General features: G+C 47.4%; 1 protein-coding gene across 1 annotated transcript in view; it reads left to right on the top strand.

Annotated features, from left to right (window-relative positions):
* PRICKLE2 (prickle planar cell polarity protein 2) overlaps positions 1–22,589 on the top strand; it is a 108,480-nt gene that overhangs the window by 65,079 nt on the left and 20,812 nt on the right. The window contains exon 7 of the mRNA XM_069473778.1: positions 4,848–5,720. Within this exon, the coding sequence (XP_069329879.1) occupies positions 4,848–5,720 (873 nt within the window). The remainder of the gene's footprint in view (positions 1–4,847; positions 5,721–22,589) is intronic.

Here is a 22,589-nt window from a genome sequence, read left to right as displayed (position 1 = left end):
CCAGACAGGTCCTCCGAATAAGAATCTTATCAGCCCTGCTTTAGTGATGCACAATCCCACTACCAAGGGTAGAAGCAGTCTCAGAAGGAAAATATGAGGGGACAGTATAAACTGATGCCTTCCATAGCCTCCTTGGAAAAAGTCAGGGAGCAGCAGAAGGAAGAACCAAAGAGGTCCTCTTGGTAGCAAGAGACAGTCTAGGAAACCAGATGGCTTCTGCTAAACATGCCTTTTTAAAAAAAATTAGCAAAAGCTACCCCAAGCAAATACAAAGCAAACAGACCTCAAATAGCTTAAAAGCGCCCCTTCAACGCTGTCCCAGATCATACAGCGTTGTGGCTTCTTCATTCAACTTGCCTTTTCTGGCACCTTGGGAATGAACCAACCTTTAAAAAAAAAAAAAAATGTGGATCATCCCATGGCTTGTGCAATCCCAAGAAGTATGTTCAGGTGCTGCCAACTTCTTACCAATAGTGAGATGTGGAGATAATCTGTTTGGTAGCCCATTTGGTCCCGCTTAAAAGCGGGTCTCTTTTATTGAGACCAAAAAGAGGTGGCTTTATCTGCCTGGTTCATCAGGGGTGATGTGTTCAAATGAACAATTAGTATATGGAGAGCTCTGGGTGCTGATCCAAAATCCCATTTTGTGGAAAAGCACCTACTGTGTGCTCAATGGTGCTTTTTCATTAGGCAATCCTGTCCCAACCCCTCAGGCATGTTCCTGTGAGGCCATTCTGAGCTAGAGTTCTTCAGCCCAGGGCTAAGCTCTGCTCTGAAGACCGTAGGCCAGCTGTATCCTCCTCTGGGGGTTGGTGATGGTCAGTCCCTTTCCCCCTGAACCCTGAAAACCTCACCCCTCTCACAGCCTGATGCCTCAACTATGTACCCAGGAGCTTTCATTTCTCACAAAACAGTCAAACAGGTAGACCTTTCGTGCTAAGAGTTAGGAAAGGGGGCTCGATTGTGCCAGGTGGCGGACACGTGAGGAAGGGGAGGGAGTGGGGCGGTGTCAGGGACAATGGTGCAACCTGTTGCCCAGTACTGCTCACCCGGTGCTGGATTCCAGCGTGCAGGTAAACGCTTGCTCGGATGCGAGGGGCTGCGTGGGCAGAAACCTAGACCATGGCAACGATACTCCCTTCCCGTTAGTATTTCTCTTTCTTCTGTCTCTTTCTATGGAGGCTAACGGCCTCTCCAGAAGCTGCCACTTAGAGATTTTGCTCAGCACTTGGGAGAGAGAAAATCTGTCTCTGTGTGTACACCTCAGGTGGCTCCTGGTTTCCGTCTCTTTCTCTCTTCTCCTGTCTATCCAGGACTGTTATTGGCATTCCCTTCTCCTTTCCTCTTCCATGCAGAAAAAGGCATCAGTGTTTTATCAGAGAAGGGGACCGCTGTGGCCTGCGGTATACTGCTGCTGTCGTTCAAATGCCGTCCCTACCGTTTGTTTTACATCCACTTTTCCGTAAGACGTGATTTCCTGCGACAGTGAAGGCGTGTGCTCCGTCTGTCATAGATTCCTCAGTCGCTAGGTGCTTTACCTCGGACCGTACTGTGCAAATATTCCGTATTTATACAGTGGCTCGGAGCAGACCCTGCAGCGGGCCGCCGTTGCTAGAGCAACGGTACTTGTGCCTGCGCACGGCAGAGTAAACAGCCCCATAAACAGACCGAGGCTGCGGCAGCAGTAGACACACTCGCCCTCCGAGAAGTACTTAAAGGGCTTAGAGAGGGAATAAAAAAGGAACGCTTAGATGTCGGACAGCAGAGCCCTTTTCCAGATGTCTAGAGTTCAGGGGCAGTTCAGGGGACCATCTGACATGGCGGATGCTTATCAGGGGCCACGTTCGGCTGCCTTCCCTCCCTCCACTCCCCCCGCCCGCGCCCGTCCTTCCGTGGGGCCCCGGCCCTGGGAACCGGGCCCTGCGGCTGCATGTGAGCGTGTTTCCTTGCCAAAGCGTGGGGAAGCAGCTGGTGGCAGGCAGGCTGCAGGGACTGGACTTCCGGTGCACCCCGGCAGGCAGTGGGGAAGGCTGTAGCTGCCTGGGACTCTGTGCTGAGTAGGGACACAATGAGGGACCCAGGGACGCCAGCGTGAGCTCTCTGCATTCTTGGCACGTGAGAGAGAGAGTGGGGAGGAGGAGAGGGAAGGTGGGAGAGGGGAGGGGACACTGAGCAGCCTCCTAGTTCTTTCTTGGACTGCATATAGGCAGGGACCCTCGGCAAAGAGGGCATGGCCTTTCAAACCTCATACAGAATAGTTCGCAGGCCCAGGTCTCAGCACTCTCTGCCTATTAACTCGGTGAATCTTCACAGCTACCCCGAGAAATAAGTACTGTTATCATCCCCATTGGACTGCTGAAGAGACCAAGCACAGAGAGGTGAAGCCACGTGCCTAGGGTCACACAGCTAGAAGGCACCAGAGTCAAAATTTGAACACAAGTAGATGGGCTTCAGCATCTCTACAACCAGCGGGAATGGGATAGAGCTGGGGTTTGAACCTGTGTCTGCCAGAGTTCTGACGCTTCACTTTTAATTACTGCAGAATCATGTGTCCCTGTGCTGTCTGCCCCCGCTTCCTCCCGGGGCCTGGGGAGGAAGTGTCCTTCGGGCCGGCCAGTTCCTTCTCACCCCGCCTGGGAGCGCAGGTGCTACTAGGGTGGAGTGGATCCATACAGTGTTCCTCTCGCTTAGGGAGCCCCTTGTGGCTGCTCCCGTCCCTATAAAAATTGCCTCGTATTCCCCCAGTACAGTTTCAAAATGAAGAGAGAACCCCTTAGTTTGGAAAAGAGCTAAGAAGGGAAGGATTTATCTCATGCCTCTCTCTCCTGGGCTCAAGCGACACAAAAGTAATCCGGGAAAGAGACAGGGGAGGGGAAAAAGAGCTGCCTTGGCTGTGGCCTTTTGTTCTTGCAGTTCTTTTTTTCCTGCCCAGTTTCTTGTTCACTGCCTCTCTAGACAAGTCCCCAGAGGTTATTCCTTGAAAGTCCAAGCTCAGGAACTCTCAGCCACTGAAGGTGGAGGTTCACATTAGCACTCCTTTCTGGGAAGCCTATATTGTTCTACATCAGGACCTCACAGAAGTCCCTTTCCGTCCTACAGTCATCACTTGAGACTGCATTCCCTGCTGGCTCTTCCCAGGGGAGGGGGGCCCCCCCAGCTCGCAGCTTCCCTCCTGCCAGTTTAGCAACTTCGGTAAACAGAGAGCCTGCTACGTCACTGCCTTAGCAAAAGTCCAGGTGACCCTCATTGGCCTAGAGTAGGTCACATGCCTCCACTGAACCAGTCCCTGGGGGCTGGGAAAGAGGGATTATTTACTGGGCAGTGCTGGGCCCAGGGATGGCTTTAGCCTCACCCACAGCTTGTGGCCTGAGGATGGCAGGGAGATGGTGTCCCACAGGGAGAGCCTCAAGTCCTATAACCAGAAGAAGGCAGATGATGGAAACCAGGACCCCAGGGGACATGGGAGGCTCCCTTAGCACACAGTGTAGCCAGATTGTGGAAACCAAACACAGGGCTGCCACAGGAAGGACTTGTGCCTCTTCCCTTCCCCATGAAGTTAAGCAAGAGGCACGTGTGCTCATGCAGGGGCAATGTCTTTTAAAAACCACCTCTAGCTTTTTCCTTACCGAGAGGTGAAATCCACTTTTTTCTTTTCCACTATCTTAGTCTGTTTGGACTGTTGTAACGGAATACCACAGACTGGGTGGTTTGTAAACAACAGAAATGTCTTACTCACAGTTCTGCAGGCTGGGAAGTCCAAGATCGAGGCCTCCGTAGATTTGGTGTCTGGTGAGGGCCCATTTCCTGTTTCGTAAATGGTGCCTTCTTGCTGGGTCCTCACACGGCAGAAGGGCAAACAAGCTCCCTTGGGTCTCTTTTATAAGGGCGCTAAGCCCATGCATGAGGCCTCCACTCTCATGACCTGATCACCCCCCAAAAGGCCCCATCTCCCAGTACCATCACCTCTGGGTTTAGGATTTCAACTTATGAGTTTGGGGAGAGGCACAAACATTCAGACCGTGGCATTCACTGAGCTGCCACAGTGGCTTGCCCATCGGAATGGCACACACTGGTGATGGGATTCCATCCACCTGTCCATGCCATATACAAAGAGCCCCTATCATGCACCAGGCCACATTCTAGGTCCTGGAGATGCCACAGAAACTTAACTACTATGTCCTCATAGCACTTCACTTTTAGTGAGGCAGGTAAATAATGAACAGATGCACGCATGTACTGGTGCGATGTGAAGCAGTATTAACGCCATGAAGAAAATGCAGCAGGGTGGGCTGGAGCATGGTGGAGAGCCGCTGTCAGGGTGGATGGGAAGACTGCTCAGAGGAGCTGGCTTTGGAGCAGACACTTAATTAGAGTGAAGGAGACAGTATCGATGTCATAGTTGGGAACAAGACTTCCTAGGTGCAGACCTCGTGTTTGATTCCTCCTTATATTAACTTAGGCAAGTTACTGAACCTCATAGACCTCCATTTTCTTATGTGAAAAATGGAAATATTAGAAACCTACCTTAAACAGTTGAGTGATTACATGAATATAAACTGCTTAAAGCAGTGCATTATCATATGGTAGTAGTAGTATTGCTGTTTATCTGGGGGAAATGTGTCCCAGGCTCTAGCTTCTCTGTGCTGGGAGCAAATGAGTGAAGAAGGAGCTTGCTGGTAGAACAAGGGGTTCTCGTAGCAGGACAGGAATCCCATTTATGTGGGGACCTGAGTGTTGATTTATCGACAATTTATTCTGCCACATCTGGAATTCTGCTGTGTATGTCATGTCACAATGCAGGGCCCTGAGCAGCTCACGAGCCTCTTCCATGTCTCTTTTTCCCACAGGGATTGACCAAGGTCAGATGACCTACGACGGCCAACACTGGCACGCCACCGAGACCTGCTTCTGCTGTGCTCACTGCAAGAAATCCCTCCTGGGACGACCGTTCCTCCCGAAGCAGGGCCAGATATTCTGCTCACGGGCCTGCAGTGCCGGGGAGGACCCCAACGGCTCTGACTCATCCGATTCAGCCTTCCAGAACGCCAGGGCCAAGGAGTCCCGGCGCAGCGCCAAAATCGGCAAGAACAAGGGCAAGACGGAGGAGCCTATGCTGAACCAGCACAGCCAGCTGCAAGTGAGCTCCAATCGGCTGTCAGCCGACGTGGACCCGCTGTCGCTGCAGATGGACATGCTCAGCCTGTCCAGCCAGACGCCCAGCCTCAACCGGGACCCCATCTGGAGGAGCCGCGAGGAGCCCTACCACTATGGGAACAAGATGGAGCAGAACCAGTCCCAGAGCCCCCTGCAGCTCCTCAGCCAGTGCAACATCAGGACGCCCTACAGTCCAGGGGGACAGGGGGCCGGGGCCCAGCCCGACATGTGGCCCAAGCACTTCAACAACCCCAAGAGGAGCTCGTCACTGGCCATGAAGGGGCATGGTGGCAGCTTCATCAAGGAGTGCCGTGAGGACTATTACCCGGGCAGGCTGAGGTCCCAGGAGAGCTACAGCGACATGTCCAGTCAGAGTTTCAGTGAAACCCGCGGCAGCATCCAAGTCCCCAAATATGAGGAAGAGGAGGAGGAGGAAGGGGGCATGTCCGCTCAGCAGTGCCGGACACGTCATCCAATCAGTTCCCTGAAATACACAGAGGACATGACACCCACAGAGCAGACCCCTCGGGGCTCCATGGAATCGCTGGCCCTGTCTAACGCAACAGGTAGGTTCTGTTTCCCTGGAAAACAGATAGTAAGGGGTGATCTCTGGGTGACCGGATGCTGGTCCTCAGGATCTTAATGTTGTTCCTGCCACGCGCCCCACTCCCACAGGCTGCTGAGGAAGGCAAGCCCAAGCTTTGGATGGCTTCTGTCTTTGATGAGATTCCCCGGAAACAAAGCCAGAGACAGGGGTCTGGATGCTCCCAGGAGAAGGGGAATAAGAGAAACAGGACAGGGCAGGGGGAGGTGCCAGGTGAGAATGAGGTCTCCGTTGGAGTCTGGCTTCAGCCTGACCCCACAGAGGGCTCTGGAGGAGGCATTGCACCGTATAGTTGGTTTCCTTTTGTGCTGGAGGGGCAGGTGTTTTGTACCCCCATGCCAGTTAGTCACTGGCTTTGGGCTGCCAGGGAGCAATGGTGGGATGAGGTTGGTGGCTGTGGGCTTGGGCAAAGCAGCTCCAGTTGGCCAAAAGCAATGTTCAGGAGTGAAGTTGGAGCTGTGAGCTGATAACAGTACTCACAACACCTGGGGCCTAGGTACCCCAGCCTGGTGCTGCTTGGGACACCAAAGTATCCATGACAGTTTCTGAGGCTCTTCTGTACCCCAGTTTCTCGTCAGGGAACTGGTTTTAATGTGCAGATAAAGACACAAGAAATGTGTGGCTAGACAAGGAGAAGGCAGGCTGGCTGAAAAGGACGGGAGTGGAGAGAGAGACAATCTCATGGTTTCTCTCTCAACCAAGTTGTCCAGCTGGTTTGTGTGCATGTGAAGACTGACATAGATCTTCTCTCAGATGGTGCTACTCAAAGTGCAGTCTGAGGATCGTGCTGGCCAAGAGCTATTACCCATCAGCAATGAGATAAGTACTGAAATTGAAAGTGCTTAGGAACTTTTAGAGCAGTTCAACATTGCTGCAACATCCAAGTGCATGTTCAGTGGGCTCGTATTATCAGTCAAGGTATAGACCAATCAGGGTGTTGTAGAACTCACGTGATGAGTTGTTTGTGTAATGTGCTATGGACCACGTGTCAGTACACAATGGACTGAAAATCAAAGCAAACTGGTCCTTCACCGCTAATAGCTTGAAAAGTAGTGCTCTAAGATGTGCTAAGTATGTCTGCCCCTTTGTGGGCAGGGTACCAGAGAAGGGAGACATCTGTCTACCCCTTATAGCAGGGATCCCATAGTCAAAGGTATCTGGATGGAGACTGTGATAAGCTTGTGCATGTCAGCCCCATTCTAAGGGGACAGCCACCACCTAGCTCCAGCTGCTTGTTGCCATGTGCAGGGATATTTACTTATTCAACTAACACTTACATAGCTCTTACTGTATACCAAACATTGTTCAAAGCACTTTATAAATATTAGCTTGCTTAATTAAATTGTCCCAACACCATGAGGGAAGTATATTATTATAATTCTAATTCTAGAGTTGACGAAACTGAGAAACAGAGAGGTTGAGGGACTCACTCAAAGTCACCCAGCTTTTACATGGTAGAGCAGGGATTTGAACCTGTGTGTATGATTCCAGAACCTTGCACATAATCGCACTAGGCTGCCAACCTAATGAGCCTCACCCTGTCATAACTTCTAGTGTTTCCAGAGAAGTTTAAAAATGTGAATTATTTTAAATGTAAAATCCTGAGATATGTTCCTTTTATGCCTAGTTTGTTGAGGGTTTTTATCATGAAAGGGTGCTGGATTTTGTCGAATGCTTTTTCTGCATCTATTGAGATGATCATATGGTCTTTGTTTTTGCTTTTGTTTATGTGGTGAATCACACTTATTGATTTATGTGTGTTGAACCATTCTTGCATCCCTGGGATGAAGCTCATTTGGTCCTGGTGGTTTATTTTTTTTGATGTGCTGTTGAATTCAGTTTGCTAGTATTTTATTGAGGATTTTCACATCTATATTCATGAGGGATATTGGTCTGTAGTTTTGTTGTTGCTGCTGTTGTTGTGTCCTTTCCTAGCTTTGGTATCAGGGTGATCCTGGTTTCGTAGAATGAGTTGGGGAGGATTCCCTCCTTCTTGATATTATGGCACAATTTCTTTATTATGGATACTAGCTCTTCTTTGTAGGTCTTATAGAATTAGGCTGTGAATCCACCTGGTCCAGGGCTTCTTTTTTGTTGGGAGGTTTTTTTATGACTGTTTCTATCTCAATCCATTTAAACTCTCTGCTAGACAAACGAAACATGGCCCTGAGTTGTAAGATGTCTGTGCAGGGCATTTTACCTTCTATTCCCCTCAAATACTTTCACATCTGTATTCCCATTTGTCTCAGGACGAAAAGCAGATATCCTTACCCCCATGTTTCAGATAAAAAAAGAAAAAAATGAGGCCTTGGTGACTAAGCGCCTTGCCTGATGTCGTAGAAGTGAGCAATTAGTGCAGAGCGACGACTGCCTGGCTTCCAGCCCAGGTTGTGTTATTCTCAAAAGATTTATATGCTATAATTATTTTAAGAGGCCAGCAGATATATACTTCAGCCTCTGAAGCAGAGTTTCTCAAAGCTAGACCACCTGAATTGGAATCACTGGGGTGTCTGATTAAAACACAGACTCCTGGGCCTTCCCCAGGGTCCCTGCATCAGAACTCTACAGAGGCGGAGCCTGGGAATCTGCGTTTTAACCAGCTCTCTGCTGATGCCGATGTGCACCATTGTCTGAGCAGAACAGATGCACCTGGGTTTGTCTGTTCTGACTGTCTGGTGTTCACGTTGCGGCTTATGAGGAAATCAGGAGGCTGGAGGCTGGAGAACACTGGAAAGGCCAAGTGGGGAAGAATGGAAGGTGCAATTTCCACTCCTGTGGAAGAGATCTTGGGAGATTTAGTCTCATGACTTTCTATGGATCCTTGAGTAAAGCAACTAATGCCTCTTTGCCTCAGATTTTTAGAAAGCAACCCTGACTGTGTGTGACAAAACTGCGGGACAAAATTCCTAAGATCAGCATTGTCCAATACGGTAGTCACTGGCCACATGTACCTATTGAAATTTAAATGAAATGAAATGAAAATTTCAGGCCATCAGTTGCACTCACTAGACACATCGAAGTGCTCAGTAGCAATGGACTGAAGTTTAAATTTCATTTAATCTTAGTTAATTTAAATTCCAATAGCCACAGGTAGCTGGTGGTGACCCTGCTGGATGGTACGGATGACAAAGTGATCCGATAGGATGGGCATGATGTTAGCCCATCATTAGTCTCTGGAAGTCCTCACCTGAGCCCTGACTTTTTAGATTCTCAGTTGATGATTAGGAGTACTGGTTCTGGAGTCACATTCCCTGGGTTCCCTGGGTTCAGATCCAGCCTTCATCATTTAGGAGTTATGTGGCCCTGAACAGGTCACTTAAACTCTGTAAGACTCACTTTCCTCATCTGTGGAATTTGGTAAATAATAGTACAGAAATTCCTTTGTATAGTTTTTGTGAGGATTAAATGGCAAAGGCATCTAAACTCAATAATAAACTCTTTGACACATATGACCTTCTATAATGGTTATCTGATACTTTTTATTATTATTAATTCTTTCTCCTTTTAAACATGCTGGTCCATAGTTTTGGCCTCTCACTGTGTTTGGGCTACTAACTCCCAGCATCCACCAGCTGTGCAGGTTTGCATTTAAGTTTGAAAATGCTCCCGTGGACTCTTCTCTTTTCCTAGCTAGCATGAGAAGAGCATGAGAAACAGGGAATTAAAGAAATTCATTTTGTGTCCTGGTGTTTCTGTGGACCTGTCAGACACGGCAGTGTGGAAGAAAGATTGTGCCTGATATTCTAAGCACAGCTTGGTCGTTCTTCACTGGTGCAGACCCTAAGTAGCCTTTCACATCCTACACTGCACACACATACTCCCAGGACTAGACTTGGAAGCTTGGGATTTTTGCTGCTGTCCCTCACTGTTGCATTTGAATTTTGCTAGGGAATTCAGTGGTCTTTCTGAACCATCTGCATATCTTTAAATCCCAGAGCCACAGTCTAAATACCAGTTATAGCCCTCAGAAGTCTCAGTGAAAACACCTTGATCCTTCAGCTAAAGCTAGATTTCAAGATAATGAATTTTTTTTCTTCCATGGTCAGTGACTTCTGTTATTGAGTAAGTCTGCAGTGTTTAATCTGGCATGAAGCATGATCTTTTCGTGGGCAGCATTTCTCCTCAGAACAGATCTGAAAAAAACAGCGTCGGTGACTTGCCAGCCTCAGATCTGGGCTTTGGCACCTCCCGGTTTGTTTAGAACTGGGAGTGTACAGTCCCTTCTCCTCAGAAAACACAATCCATCCCTTATGTTCACACAGAGTGAGTCAGGCAGGCTCAGTCACCATTTACACCGCCACAATGTGGGAGCCTTGCAGGACTCTGTAACCCCGCCCTTCCCTGCACATGCCTCCAAAGCAGCTTGCAGCCTGCGTGATCATGGTATTGGAAACAAGGACAATAACAACATCAAGGACAACTAACATTATTGCGTGTTTAGCATGTACTAGATACCATTCTAAGCACTTCACATCAACTAACTCAATCCTCACAACAATCCTATGAAGTAGATACAGTTGTTGTTCCCATTTTACAGATGATATAATTGAGGCCCCAAGAGGCTGAGTAGCCCAAGGCCACATAGCTTGGAAGTAGAGGAGCAGGATTTTAACTTGGGGATTCTAGCTCCAGAGCATGTGCCCTCAACCACTGTAGTGTGAGTGAGTGAGTGATGATCGTAAAGATGCTGCAGCTGCTAATGATGGTGATCGTACCTGATAATAATCATAGGAGACCACTGACTATGACCCGGCCTGCTAATGACTTCACGTACAACATCTGTGTAAACCCTTGCAACAGCCCTCTGAGACAAGTCTGATTGTTATACCCATTTTACAGATGAGTACACTGGGTTCACAGAAGTTGTGATCCCTCCTATGGTTGCCACAGATGGCCAGGACTTGAACCCAGGTGTGACAGACTGCAAAGCCATGCCATTAACCGCTCTGATATGCATCTCACGAGAAGGATCATGATCACAGTCAGGAGATTTGCACAATGACTCTATCTGAAGAAACAAGAACTCCCTTTCCTGTTGTAGCTGGCTTGTTGATGTGTCTGTTTGACTCTGGCAATGCTGAGAGCACGAGTGTGAAATGACAGCTGAATGAAAGAGACAAAAGTGGCAATCCAAGATGATGTGCCAGGGTCAGGGGTAGGGAAAGACAGGGAAGACAAGCGCAGAGGTCCAGGGGATGGTGCCTGGGCAAGAGGCACCCAGGGGAGAGGAGAGCAAGGCTGTAGCTGTAAGTTAGGGGGCAGGGCTGGGCCCAGGTGTATCGTAGAGTTGGAAATGGGACTGGCTGCCTCAGGCAGGGCCACACCGCAGGACAACTGGAAAGCATGAGCTGGTTCCAGTGGAGGACCCTGGTGCAGAATGAGGAGGCCGGGACTATGACCATTCCCTGAGATATAGATTCACTAAGGGGTGGTTGGATCAGAGTTGGGACCTCTAGGAAGAACATCCAGATGTGGATGGGAGTAAAAGAAAGATAATTTCTGTTCACTTATTGATTGATTCATTCATTTGTTCATTCAGCAAATATGACTTGAGTGCCTATCATGGGAGTTACAGCAGACTGTATGAGAGTGTGGGCCGTGGACCAGTCTGCCATGGTGGGAAATTGGATTTTGCGGTTTAATGGCTGTGGGACCTTGGGCAACTGACTTATTTATCTGTTCTGTGCCTCAGTGTCTTCATCTCTAAAATATAATGACAATAGTGTTCTACCTTGCAGAGTGGCAGTGAGAATTATATTAGTTCATTCATATAAAGAATTTAGAACAATGCCCAACACCCTTTCGTGCTCATTGAGTATTAGCTGTTACTAGTATTCCTAGGTGCCACAGCCCATGCAAGGCGCTGGGGATGCAATGCTAAGCCAAACTGCATGTGGGCCTTGCCCTCCTGGACCTCATCGTCCAGTGGAGTTAATAGACAGTAACCATCCAATTGTACAATAGAAACTGGCATCTGTGGTGTGAGGCTAGGAGGGCATACAAAAGGGGTATGGCTGACTCAGGGAGGTCAGAGAGGGCATCTTGAAAATGTGATGTTTGAGGGATAAGGGAAGGGGCCTTCCAGGCAGGAAGAGCAGCATGTGCAAAGGCCCTGTGGTAGGACTTTATGGCAAATATGAAGAACTGAAAGAAGGCCCTGTGCCTAGGTAGAGTACAGAGAGTAAGAAGACTGGGATGGAAGGCAAGGGCCAGATAAGGTAGAGCCATTTAGGTCTGTTTTAAAGCTTTAAGCCTTTCTACCACGGGCAATGGAAAGCTCTTAAAATTATCAGGCTGAGCATGGAGGGAGGTGATGTGATCCAGTTTGCATTTTGAAAAGATGGCTTCAGCTGCTACATCAAGAATTGATTAGAAAAGAGCAAGTGCTGATGCAGAGAGACCCATCAGAAGGCAGTTTGGGACTGTGCAGCCCAGGCTAGAGGTGAAGGTGAACAGCATCCAAGGTATAAACAGGGTGAAGGCTAAAATAAGAGGATCGATATGACAGTGACTTAGCAAAGGAGACTGGTAGAAGTGTACAGTGTCCCAGGAGAAAGGGTCCTGGGAGACAGAGGATGACACATTTGAGAAGCACTAGAAACGTATAAAGGTTTGCCTACTCTGTGATTTTTGACTCAGGACAGCATCAGCTAAAAGTGCCTGTGTCATCGGCCTGCATAGTGGAGACAAGCAAGTCTAAAAGGGCTTCCTGCCTTCTTTGATCAGTGTTGCCTTGTTGCAGCAAGTCCACGCCTTTAATATGCATCAGCTATGCGGCTTGGCAGGGGAAATGGTTGTGCAACACCCAGCCAATGCCGTGATTGCAAGGAGGTGACGAGGTAATGCTTTAGCATTGCTGGCACATCGGAAAAGAACCAGAAAACAACAGTGTGAGGATCTGAAGCAACAACTGGAACAACTCAGGGATGTCTGAAATGTTTTTTAATCCTTGTAATGCAAAACATTTCTATATTTAATTTGGAGAAACAACATTTCTCCTCCTCCTCTGCATAACTTGGACAGCCATCCTCTAACCCAAATTTTATTTAAATAGTTGGGTAAAGCCTCCTAGCCAGCTGGTGCCAGTTGCTTGAGTGGCCACACCTCAGGTGTGCTCGTGAATTGTGTGGCCCAGATCTTTCCATTCATCCCTTCACTGGGGAAGATGTGCAGCCCAGTCCAGAAGTACAGATTTAAAAACCTAGAACTGAAATTAAATCCTATCCATTGGCCCCACAGCCAGCCCGGGGTATACTTGGGAAATGCGTAGGGATTGTCCTTGTTCATTGGATTGCAGAACTCTTTTGTTTGAAAATGTCAGAATCTCAACTACAACTGGTATAAACAAACAAAATTTTTTTTGATCAAGTAACAGTGAACTTCACAGATGTTTAGTTCCAGGGGCCCAAATGATATCGTCAGGTTTCAGTTTCTTTCCATCTCTCAGTTCTCATTTCCTCCACACTGGCTACACTCTCAGGCAGGCTCTTCCCAGGTACAGCAAAGACGGCCATCAGCTGCTCCAGGCCAACATCCTTTAGCATCTGGTGAAGGAGAAAAAGAATTGCTCATTCCGAATAGTGTCACCAAAAGTCCCAGAATTGAGTCCCAGAATTTGCCTGCCTTGCGTTCCCTAACAATGCTTAAACTAACCTCCATGGCCAGGGGTATGATGGCTCTGGTAGGTCAGGTCTGAGTCTTGTGCCCATCCCAGGAACTAGGCAGTAAGGTCAAGCTCATCAACACTGCAGGGCTGAGAATGGAGAGGGAGGGATTCTCAAAGGGAAATCAAGGTTCTCAAAGGGAAATCAAGGTTCTCAAAGGAAGAGGGACTGTGCTGCAAGGAGGTAGAACCACAGGCGTCTGCTACTGCACCGTAGGTCTCCTGCCCATTGGGGCTGACCTCTTGCTCTGAGCCCTTCCTCCAGAAGCCCCGCCATGTTTGAATTTGACATCAAATGTCCCTTATGTAATTTAGCTATGGTTTTCTCTAGACAAAGCTGATCTTTGGGGTATGGCTCTGTGGTGATTTTAATGTAGGGGTTTCAGGCCAATGAGGAGATATTTTGGCAGGGGAGAATGGATGGAGCCCAACTCTCTCGCTCAGTGTTTAGGATGTCCTGAGGAACACCTTCCCACTGGTCTCATGGGGTGACGTCCTCTGTGATCCACAAGGAAGCTGTGCCCTCTTACTGGCATTTCATGGCTCTGCATGTCACCCAGATGAAAACCAACACAGTGAAAGTCATGAAAGAATCATTTCTTTTCCTGGTTGGGTTTTCTGACATGTGGGAAAGCAGAGGACATTCTCACAGCAAGGTGGGATAGGACAGGAGGGGAACAGAGCCCAGCCCAGAGCGCCCGATACACCCCTGCTACATGTCATGGTCTTGCTGACATTTTCTGGGTCCAGAGAAATTTTTCCAGTGTCCTGGTTTTTGATAACTGTTCAGGAGGCTTATTTATAACCTCCTTGGGCGTGGGCAGTCATCTATGCCCGGAGTCAGTAACCATGGCTGCTGAAAGGGAGAAAAGATTGCTGATTTTATTACTGAAAAGGCAACACTGGAAAAATGGGTCCGGTGGGAGGCTGGCGGTGGTGGTGTGGGGTGTGATGGTGGGCTCTTCAGACTGGTGCAGGATTTTACAGGGTGAATTTTTCAAGAATATAAGCACATTTCTTTTGGAACATTTGAATTTGGCAGTCTCACCAAGGAGAATGAGATGGATCTTATCTACTTGTAAGTGGCTTCAAAACTTAGGTTTTCATGATTTATTTTTTAAAATATAGACACTAAGGAAAACAGAAGAGAAAAATTCAGGAAAAAGATAGAAACAGGGAAAAAATACCCCAAATCTCATCACTTCACTAGTGTTCACATTTTAGCAAATTTTAAAGTCTTTCCCCTACATATTAGTGCATTATTTTTTTCCTAACTTGGTTGTAAATATACTGAATAGGTTGTGTCCTGAATTTCGTTTGCATTCTATCATTAGCTTATTTTTATGGCTTTTGTAACCGTCATTTTTAATGACTATATTATTCAACTGAAAGGGGCTTATCACACCTCCAAAATTGGACATTTAGGCAGTTTTCAAAATGATTTATATTTACATCTTGATGTCCTTTGACTTCCATCAACAAAATGTACTTTTCTGACCCTCCCTTTTCTTATAAAAACCTTGTAAATATCTTGTCCCAAGGCTAGCCAGATTCTTGACCTTCCAACTTGGCCACTTGGAAAAGATTCTAGCATCCCCCTCAGAGTGGTAGTATGAGGCCTATTAGCGATTCTGCATTGACCATCACCTGCCTTAACCTCCCCTCCTCTGCCCATCCATGAAGTGCCTCCCCAAGCAGTGGAGAACTAACATCATTAAAACCCCACTTCCTAGTGCAAGCAACCTAGAGCCAGCTTTGGGGAGTGTATTTCTCCATGTAAACAGTCAACCATCCACTCCATCAATTCAAGTGTTCCAGGGATCACCCACATTATATTCATCTGGGATGCTCATCGATTATGCAAATTCTTGGGCTCCATCCCAGACCCACAAGCAGAATCTCTTTGGAGTCAGACTCAGGAATCAGCATTTTTAAGACGTGCCCTAAGAGAACTCATAAGCCCACTAAGTTTGAGGACCACTAAGCCAAAGAAACCCAGACTCCTCATTTTATATCTGTGTGATGGACCGACCATACTTACCAGATTAGCTATGGTGAGAACTTGCTTCTCTCCTACAAAGCCCCTTTGCCTCCTCCCTTAACTCTGAGTCCAGCCTCCTCCTGAGACAAAAACAATACTAGGTCATTCTGCTTCTCAGAAGTTCTGAGGATGTCCCTGACATCAAATAGCTCTTGGTATAGTAAATAGCATCTCAGGGAGTTAAGAGCACATTATCTGAAGCATATGAATGGTATATTCCTTAAATACATATCATGGATTAAATACGAAAGAGGGTAATACTTGGTAAGAGTATTTAGTGATTTTGGTATCATCAATGAATACAGCAGAAAAAGTAGATAACAAAACACTCTAATCTTCATATAGGACCTGTTTCAGCTCTAGAATCAATGAGAAAACCAAAAGGTCATGAGACCAAAGTTTTGATAAAACTTTAATGTTGGTTGGTTTGTTGTTTGTTTGGTTGTTTAACCTAGAGTAATTTTCACCAGCCCTCTACAATTTTCTACCAGCATCACCTTGAGCACTGAGGTAGGGGTGTGTGTGTGTGTATGTGTGTGTGTTTGTGTTTGTGTTTCCAGCCCTGTTCTGCCAGGTGTCTCCTCCAACCTGCCCACCCCAAGCCAAAACCAGACTATGACATATTTCTGGGAGGCAACAGTCACAAATCGGGCTGAGCAAAGAGGAGGGCCACTGTTTAGATGATAAAGTCTATGTCTTCTACCACAAAGTCACTAGTATTCTCTTTGGTACAAAACCTTTTAACAGCTTAAAAATGTCATGCTTAATTCCTCATCCACTTAACTAAAGCAGGTATATTTCTCCCATTCTTTCTCTCTGTACCATAAAATAGCCTTTCTCAACTCTTGGCTACCCAAGAATTTGGTGTTCTAATTTGCAGATGACCCAGACCCTGTCTCCTATGTTATTTCTTATATTCCCCACATACAAGGAATGAAGGCAAAAACTTGTTCATTTTGCTTTTTGCCCAATGGAGTAGAGATGGTCCTTCTGTGCATTTCTGTTCTCCGGAGCCTTCCCTTGAAACGAATCCTTGACTCTTAGCCATGCTAAGGGTTTCTTGCTTCCTGTAGTCACTTGTCCAGCCCAGTCAAATCTGCCTCCGTGAGGGTGTTATCAATCCAAGGACACCCGTGGGGATTTGCTCCTGATTCTGACATTGTGTTTTTGGTGAGAGCGTCCCTGGCCATGATGCCATACTGCCTAGCCGTGAACAGTCCATACCCTAACAAGGTTTCTCATCCTGGCAGGTGCAGACATCCCAGTGGCTGCCTTTGAAATCAGAGGTGCCAATTTTAAAAGGCAGAAAAGTCCAGTTCAGACTTTACTTGTGTCTTTTCCTTGGGAGCAGATTGAGCTCATAGCTGGAAGAGAAAAGAGGAGACTGGAATAACTCACCATTTTTATTTCTTTCTTTATATTTGAATATTGGGTCCCAAGGAGAAAGATCAAGCAGGAAACTCCCTTTACCTGAGATACACACTCATACGCAAACACTGCTCCAGTGGGAGCAGAGGGGTCAAGAGCAGTGGTTCTCGGTGGAGGTGGATGGGGGTGGCTAGGGTTGGTGATTTTCCCACCCAGGGAACATTTGGCAAGTTTGGAGACATTTTTAGCTGTCACAACTGGGGGTGCAGGATGCTATGGACTTCTAGTATGTAGAGGTCAGGGGTGCTGCTAAACATCCTACAATACATAGAACAGCATGCCCCTTACCTCCAACCATCAAAGAACAGTCCAGCCCCATGAGCCAGTAGTGCCAAGACCATAAGAAAGCCTGGCCTAGACACAGGGAATTCCATTGGAAACCCTCAGGCTCTATATAAGTCTTTCTGAACCAGATCCGAGGAGGGCATGATGTCACGTGGAGGGGGCCCCCAGCTGGGCATTGCAGAAGTTCTCTGCAGCTGAAAGAGCCCTATTTGCTTCTTGGTCTGACCCAAGCTGCAGCACACATTCAGGCTTAGTGTGTAAGGGTCAAACTGACCTGGTTGAAATCTTAGCACCTCTCCAGCTGTGTGAACTCAGGCAGGTGGCTTCAATCTCTCAATCTCTCTGCTTCCTGAGTGAATGGAATGTCTGCCGTGTGGGGTTGCTTGGAGGCGTGAGGTCGGGAGGTGGTATGCATGATGCATGATGCATGATGCATGATGCATGATGCATGAAGCCCTTCATCGCCTGCCCGGCACATGGCAAACTCACTATTTGAGAGTTCTTATAGGCACCCAGGGTGCAACCTTCCCACCACCTTCCTCTTCACTGTCTCGGCCCGTGGCTCACTTAACAGGGAGAAGGAAGGTTGACAGGAACTCAGGAATCATTCTAACAGAAACGCATAGCCAGCGAGGGCAGGAATCAGTGGATGAGTGTGAGGTTTGGCTATTCTGCAGATTTCGATGATCCGGACCCATGCCGATCACCACAACGGGGAGCACTGTTGCTTGGATTTCCAGGAATGCTGCAGCCAGAAAGAGGAGCCTCTTCTCCCTGAATCTGATTCCCAACCTTGTCTGAGCTGAAAGAGGCTACCAGAATCTGTGGCCTAATTATGCCCGTGTAACACCTATTAACTCTAATGGAGCTCAGCCTTCCTGCGCTGGTACCCCCCAGCCCTCCCAGTATCAATTAACTTCTCAGAGAATTCCCATTTGCCACAGCTTAGAGGAGTTAATTTGCTCTTTGAGTCTGTGGCTGAGAAGCAGGCGGGGCTTGGGGCCCTGAGCGAGGAAGACAGTGAGGGAGAGAACACAATGGAAGTTTTCCATTGAGATCACTATCAGCTGCAGAAAACAAGCCCAGCCAGGCCCTCGGCTGCGGGTCTGTTTCAAGCTCTGGCCCTTCTGCAGGGAGAAAATGCCAGCTGGGCCTGAGCTTCTTATCAAGCTCCCCTTGATGAACCCCGAATCTCACCATCCCCGAGGGAACCATGAGCTGTAGAAGGCCAGGCTGCGTTCACCTGGGCATCACTCCTTGTGGCACTTTTTTGGGTTAGGACTACCCAAGAAGCAGATGGCTCCCTCCGTCTCTTTCTGCCTTCTGAAGCTGTTTATTGTAGGGGAATTTTGGAATAGAGGTTGACACACTTTTATCTGGCAATATTAGATGGAGCACATCGGATCAAAGGACATATTAAATATTTTATCCCAGCTTTCCTCGAAGCCTGAGGATGCTGCAAAAGGAGGATTCTAAACCCTCCTGGTGGGTTCAGAGAGTGCCATCCCCACCCATTTCCACCCCCATTGTCTTCCAGAGCTGAACTCAAAGCCCTCCTTGGAGGATGGGGTTGTAAATATCCCTGGCTGTCAAGGCAGCCCCTAATGTTATATATGTCAGTTGCAGAAACTGCGTAAGATGCCACATCCTTCCACACAGCTTCCCCCCAGACATGTCTGTAATGTGCTGGATTTCTAGAGGTGCCATTTAAGAGGGCGCTGTGCTGGCTGGTAGGCTGCCCCACCCACGCTCCATCCCAGCCACCCTGTTGTATCTGTTTTCTATACCAGAGTTTGATGCGAGATCTTTTTGGAAACAGAAAGAATGGGGAAGAAAAAGATATTTTAAAAATCTTAATTCTGAGTAGTTTTGTATTCATTTATTCAACAAATATTTATTGAATGTCTACCACGTGCCAGGCACTCTGCTAGTTGCCAAGCATACACTGGTGAATAAGTCAGCCCCAGTCCCAGGGTGGGTCAGGGCCCCAGCAGGGAACAGATGGCACACTCGAGGGGTCATCACAGCCTAATGAAGGAGAGCGCCAATGCACAGGCACCGAGGCCTTAGGTAGAGAGCAGCGGCCGAGCTGTACCCTGGCGGGAGGGAGCCCGGGCAATAAATACTTTGACCTCTCTCACCTTCTGCCCTCTGCTCTTTTCCCATTGGTCAAACCCAACTAGCAGCCACTGATGCAGCTTTCTGGGCAGAGCAGGGGAGAGAATGGCTTAAAATCTATCAGGGGATATACAGGCACACAGAGAAGATTGTGACCAGTGCAAAGAAAGAAATGAGCAGGGAAAAGCATAGAGAATATTGAGGGTTAACCACCTAAAAAGAATGGTCAAGGAAGCTCTCTGAATTGATATGTGGACTAAGACTTGGGTAAGGACTTGGCCTTGCAGAGAAAGGGTTGGGGGGAGGAGGTTATCAGCCTCACATGCAAAGGCCCTGAGGCAAGAGCAAAATTGTCCAGTCCCAGGAGCTTAAAGGAGGCCAGTGTGATGAGAGTACAGTTGTCCAGAGGAGAGAGCTATATTTGGAGTTGTGAAGCACTCACATTTTATTGCTGGTTCAAATGCAGCCTCCCGGTATCCCTCTGAGAACACTGCCCTGGTCCCCTTTTTGAGTGGAGTGTCTCAAAGTAGAAAAGTCAGATGATGTGCAGAGGGGGTTGAAAAAGCAAAAGCAAGACTACAAAGGAAGCAGTAGGTCAGAGATATCATGTGTATTGAGAAGTAGAGGGCGGAGAACTTGCCCTTTAAAACGGAAAGAAAAAAAAAAATCTGTGAACTCTTTCTGTTGCTTTTTCTATTTTTCCTTTCAGGGCTGATTTCTCCCTGAATTTCTATCCTGGATTTCGTATACACAGTACATCTGAATTTTACCCCAGGTATCCTGGCTTAGCCAAGCAACTAATACATAAATCTGATAAAAGCAAAAGCCTTTCCTTAAGTAAACAGTAAGCCTTGAAGACATATGGCTAAACAGAAGTATAATTCACAAATCCCCTTATTTCTCTTCTTTTCTTGCACCCATTAGCCAGTACTGGCCATGGCAGACTCCAGGGCTGTTTGGACACATCCCTTGGTCCTCAAGAAAAAAGATGGAGCAGTTGTCATTTTCCCCAGGCAGATGTTGGTGCCATAGTTACAGAAGGTTTTCACCTGTCTCTCAAATATCTATATCTTTCCACCTTTCATCAAAATCCCATTCTAAGGCCAAAGTCCAGAAGTTCAACAGGAATATTTTACATTATTGGGTGGAAATCATCATGGGACGTTGGCATCTTACAATCTCATCACTTGTGATGAAACAGGAGATGAAACCAAGTGAGCTCACAATTTAGGACAAATTCAGTGACTGGTGACCAAGGCTCAGCCTTAGAAATCTTAAGAGCCATGACATGTCTGAGGCCCTTGGGAGCCAGTATCTCATGAGAATTCCTACCTGAACCTCAAAGGGTTTAGAGTGAATATTTAACACTCTAAAGAGTCACCAGGTCTTCTCCTCTCTTGTAAGAAAGAGTTTACTTGGGCACCCCCTGGAAAGATGCAAGGCAGATGCTAAAATACTCAGGCACTGGTTCTCAACTTTGGCCACACATGGAATCATCTGGGGAGTTTAAAAGAAAATACCAATGCCTAGACCCCACCGCCAAGACTCCCAGTTTTACTGGTGTGGTGTTTGACCTGGGTGAGGAACTGTTTTAAAACTCTCCAATAATTCTACCAGGCAGACAGGATTGAGAACCACTGTATTAAGGCAAATCCAAATTCTTCATTAGGTGCCTTTGTTTCTAGTTTCTGGGATAATTTGTGGTTAGTTCTGTTTCTAGTGCCCTCGTTTGGTTCTCTCTCTCTCTCTGTCTCTCTCTCTCTCTCTCTTTCTCTCTCAGCACACATCCTAAGAGAAAGAGAACTCATTTATGAGCATACAAAATACTCCCTGGTAACACCTTTGCTCTACCAAATACTACCCAAAGCACCTAGAAGTTGCAGAGGGTGCAGCATTACATTGCCATTGAGGTGATGGTCTTGAGAGTTAGACCCCTGTGAACTCTTGCTTCCCTCTGTCCATTACCAGCTCTGTCACCTTGGGCAAGTTCTCTAAATTCTTTGACCCTGAATTTCTTCATCTCTAAAAACTTTCATAGGTTTAAATGAGAAAGCAATACAATACCTAGATCACGGTAAACACCTAGAAACATTTGTTGTTTTTATCATCAACAGAGATACGGAATACTCCCAGGACCTCCAGATGTTGATATTGTTAGAGGAAAGCACTGAAGGGGAAAGGCCAAGTGAACTACAGTAAACACCAGCCACAGTGGTAGCGATTATCCCCATCTTGGAGATGAGGGAAGGAAGGATCGGAGTCCAAGGTCAGGCAGCTAGTGAATGGATGCGTGGGGTTTAGAGCAGTTTTGCCAGTCCACACTTCGAACCGCTACTCCACATTTCTCTCCATAAAATAAAAGCTCTTAAGAAGGAGTGGTTTTTTGGTGACATCAGCCCTTAACCTTAAAAGAGGCTTGACGTAAACCTAAGTCTTTCTGATGGGAAGGGCTCTCCAGAGAGACCTCAGCAGAGGAAGCTAGAATGGGCTGGGTCCTCCGACTGCCACAGGCACCGCCAAAATCATCCTCCACTCCCTTTCCTTGTGGCTCTCAGCCCATATGGCACCCCTCAGCAGCCAGGGCACGAGCCCTGGCCTGATAGATAAATCTGATTATGTATTAGAGCCCAGGATCAGCCCAGACCACCTCAGCCGCCGCCAGTGCAAGATTAGACTCCCCAGCTGGGTGGGGCTCCCCCTGCCTGCTCCTTCTCGTCACCTTCTGTCGCTCTAGTAGGAGCAATGTCCTCTGCAATTCTCCTTTCAGCAGCAGTGGTTCCGACCAGTGTTTCTCAAGTCTTTTCTTAATAAGACATTCTGTCTTTTTAGCATACTAAAGATGGGACTCTCACCCCCTACCCCTCGAGTTCCTGATTCTTTGCATTCCTACTCTCTTGTCCAGAGACTGTCCTCTGTCCATCCCCAAGGTGACAAAGATCTACTGTCACAAATAGATCTTACAGCTGTGAAGCCTTAGAAGTGGGACCCTGTGTTGACTACTAATGTGTAGTGATCTTGGTTAATCTTTACAATAACGCTGTGGAGCACATATATCATATCGTCTCCATTTTACAGATAAGAGAACCGAGACTTGGAGATGGCAACATGTTCAGGATCACAAACTAGCAAGAGGACCAAACCAGACATCTCAACACTGGAGTCCTATATTTTTAACCATAACCACTAGATTCTCAACCTGGGTGATTTTGCCCCCAAAGGGGACATTTGACAATGCCTGGAAACATCGGTTGTCATAAGTGAGGGTAGAATGCTACTAAACATCCTACAATGCACAG

Source organism: Eulemur rufifrons, chromosome 7, assembly GCF_041146395.1.
Source record: "Eulemur rufifrons isolate Redbay chromosome 7, OSU_ERuf_1, whole genome shotgun sequence".
In the NCBI taxonomy this organism is placed as follows: Eukaryota; Metazoa; Chordata; class Mammalia; order Primates; family Lemuridae; genus Eulemur; species Eulemur rufifrons.
Note: the sequence above shows the minus strand (reverse complement) of the source record. Positions and strands in the feature narration are given on the sequence as shown.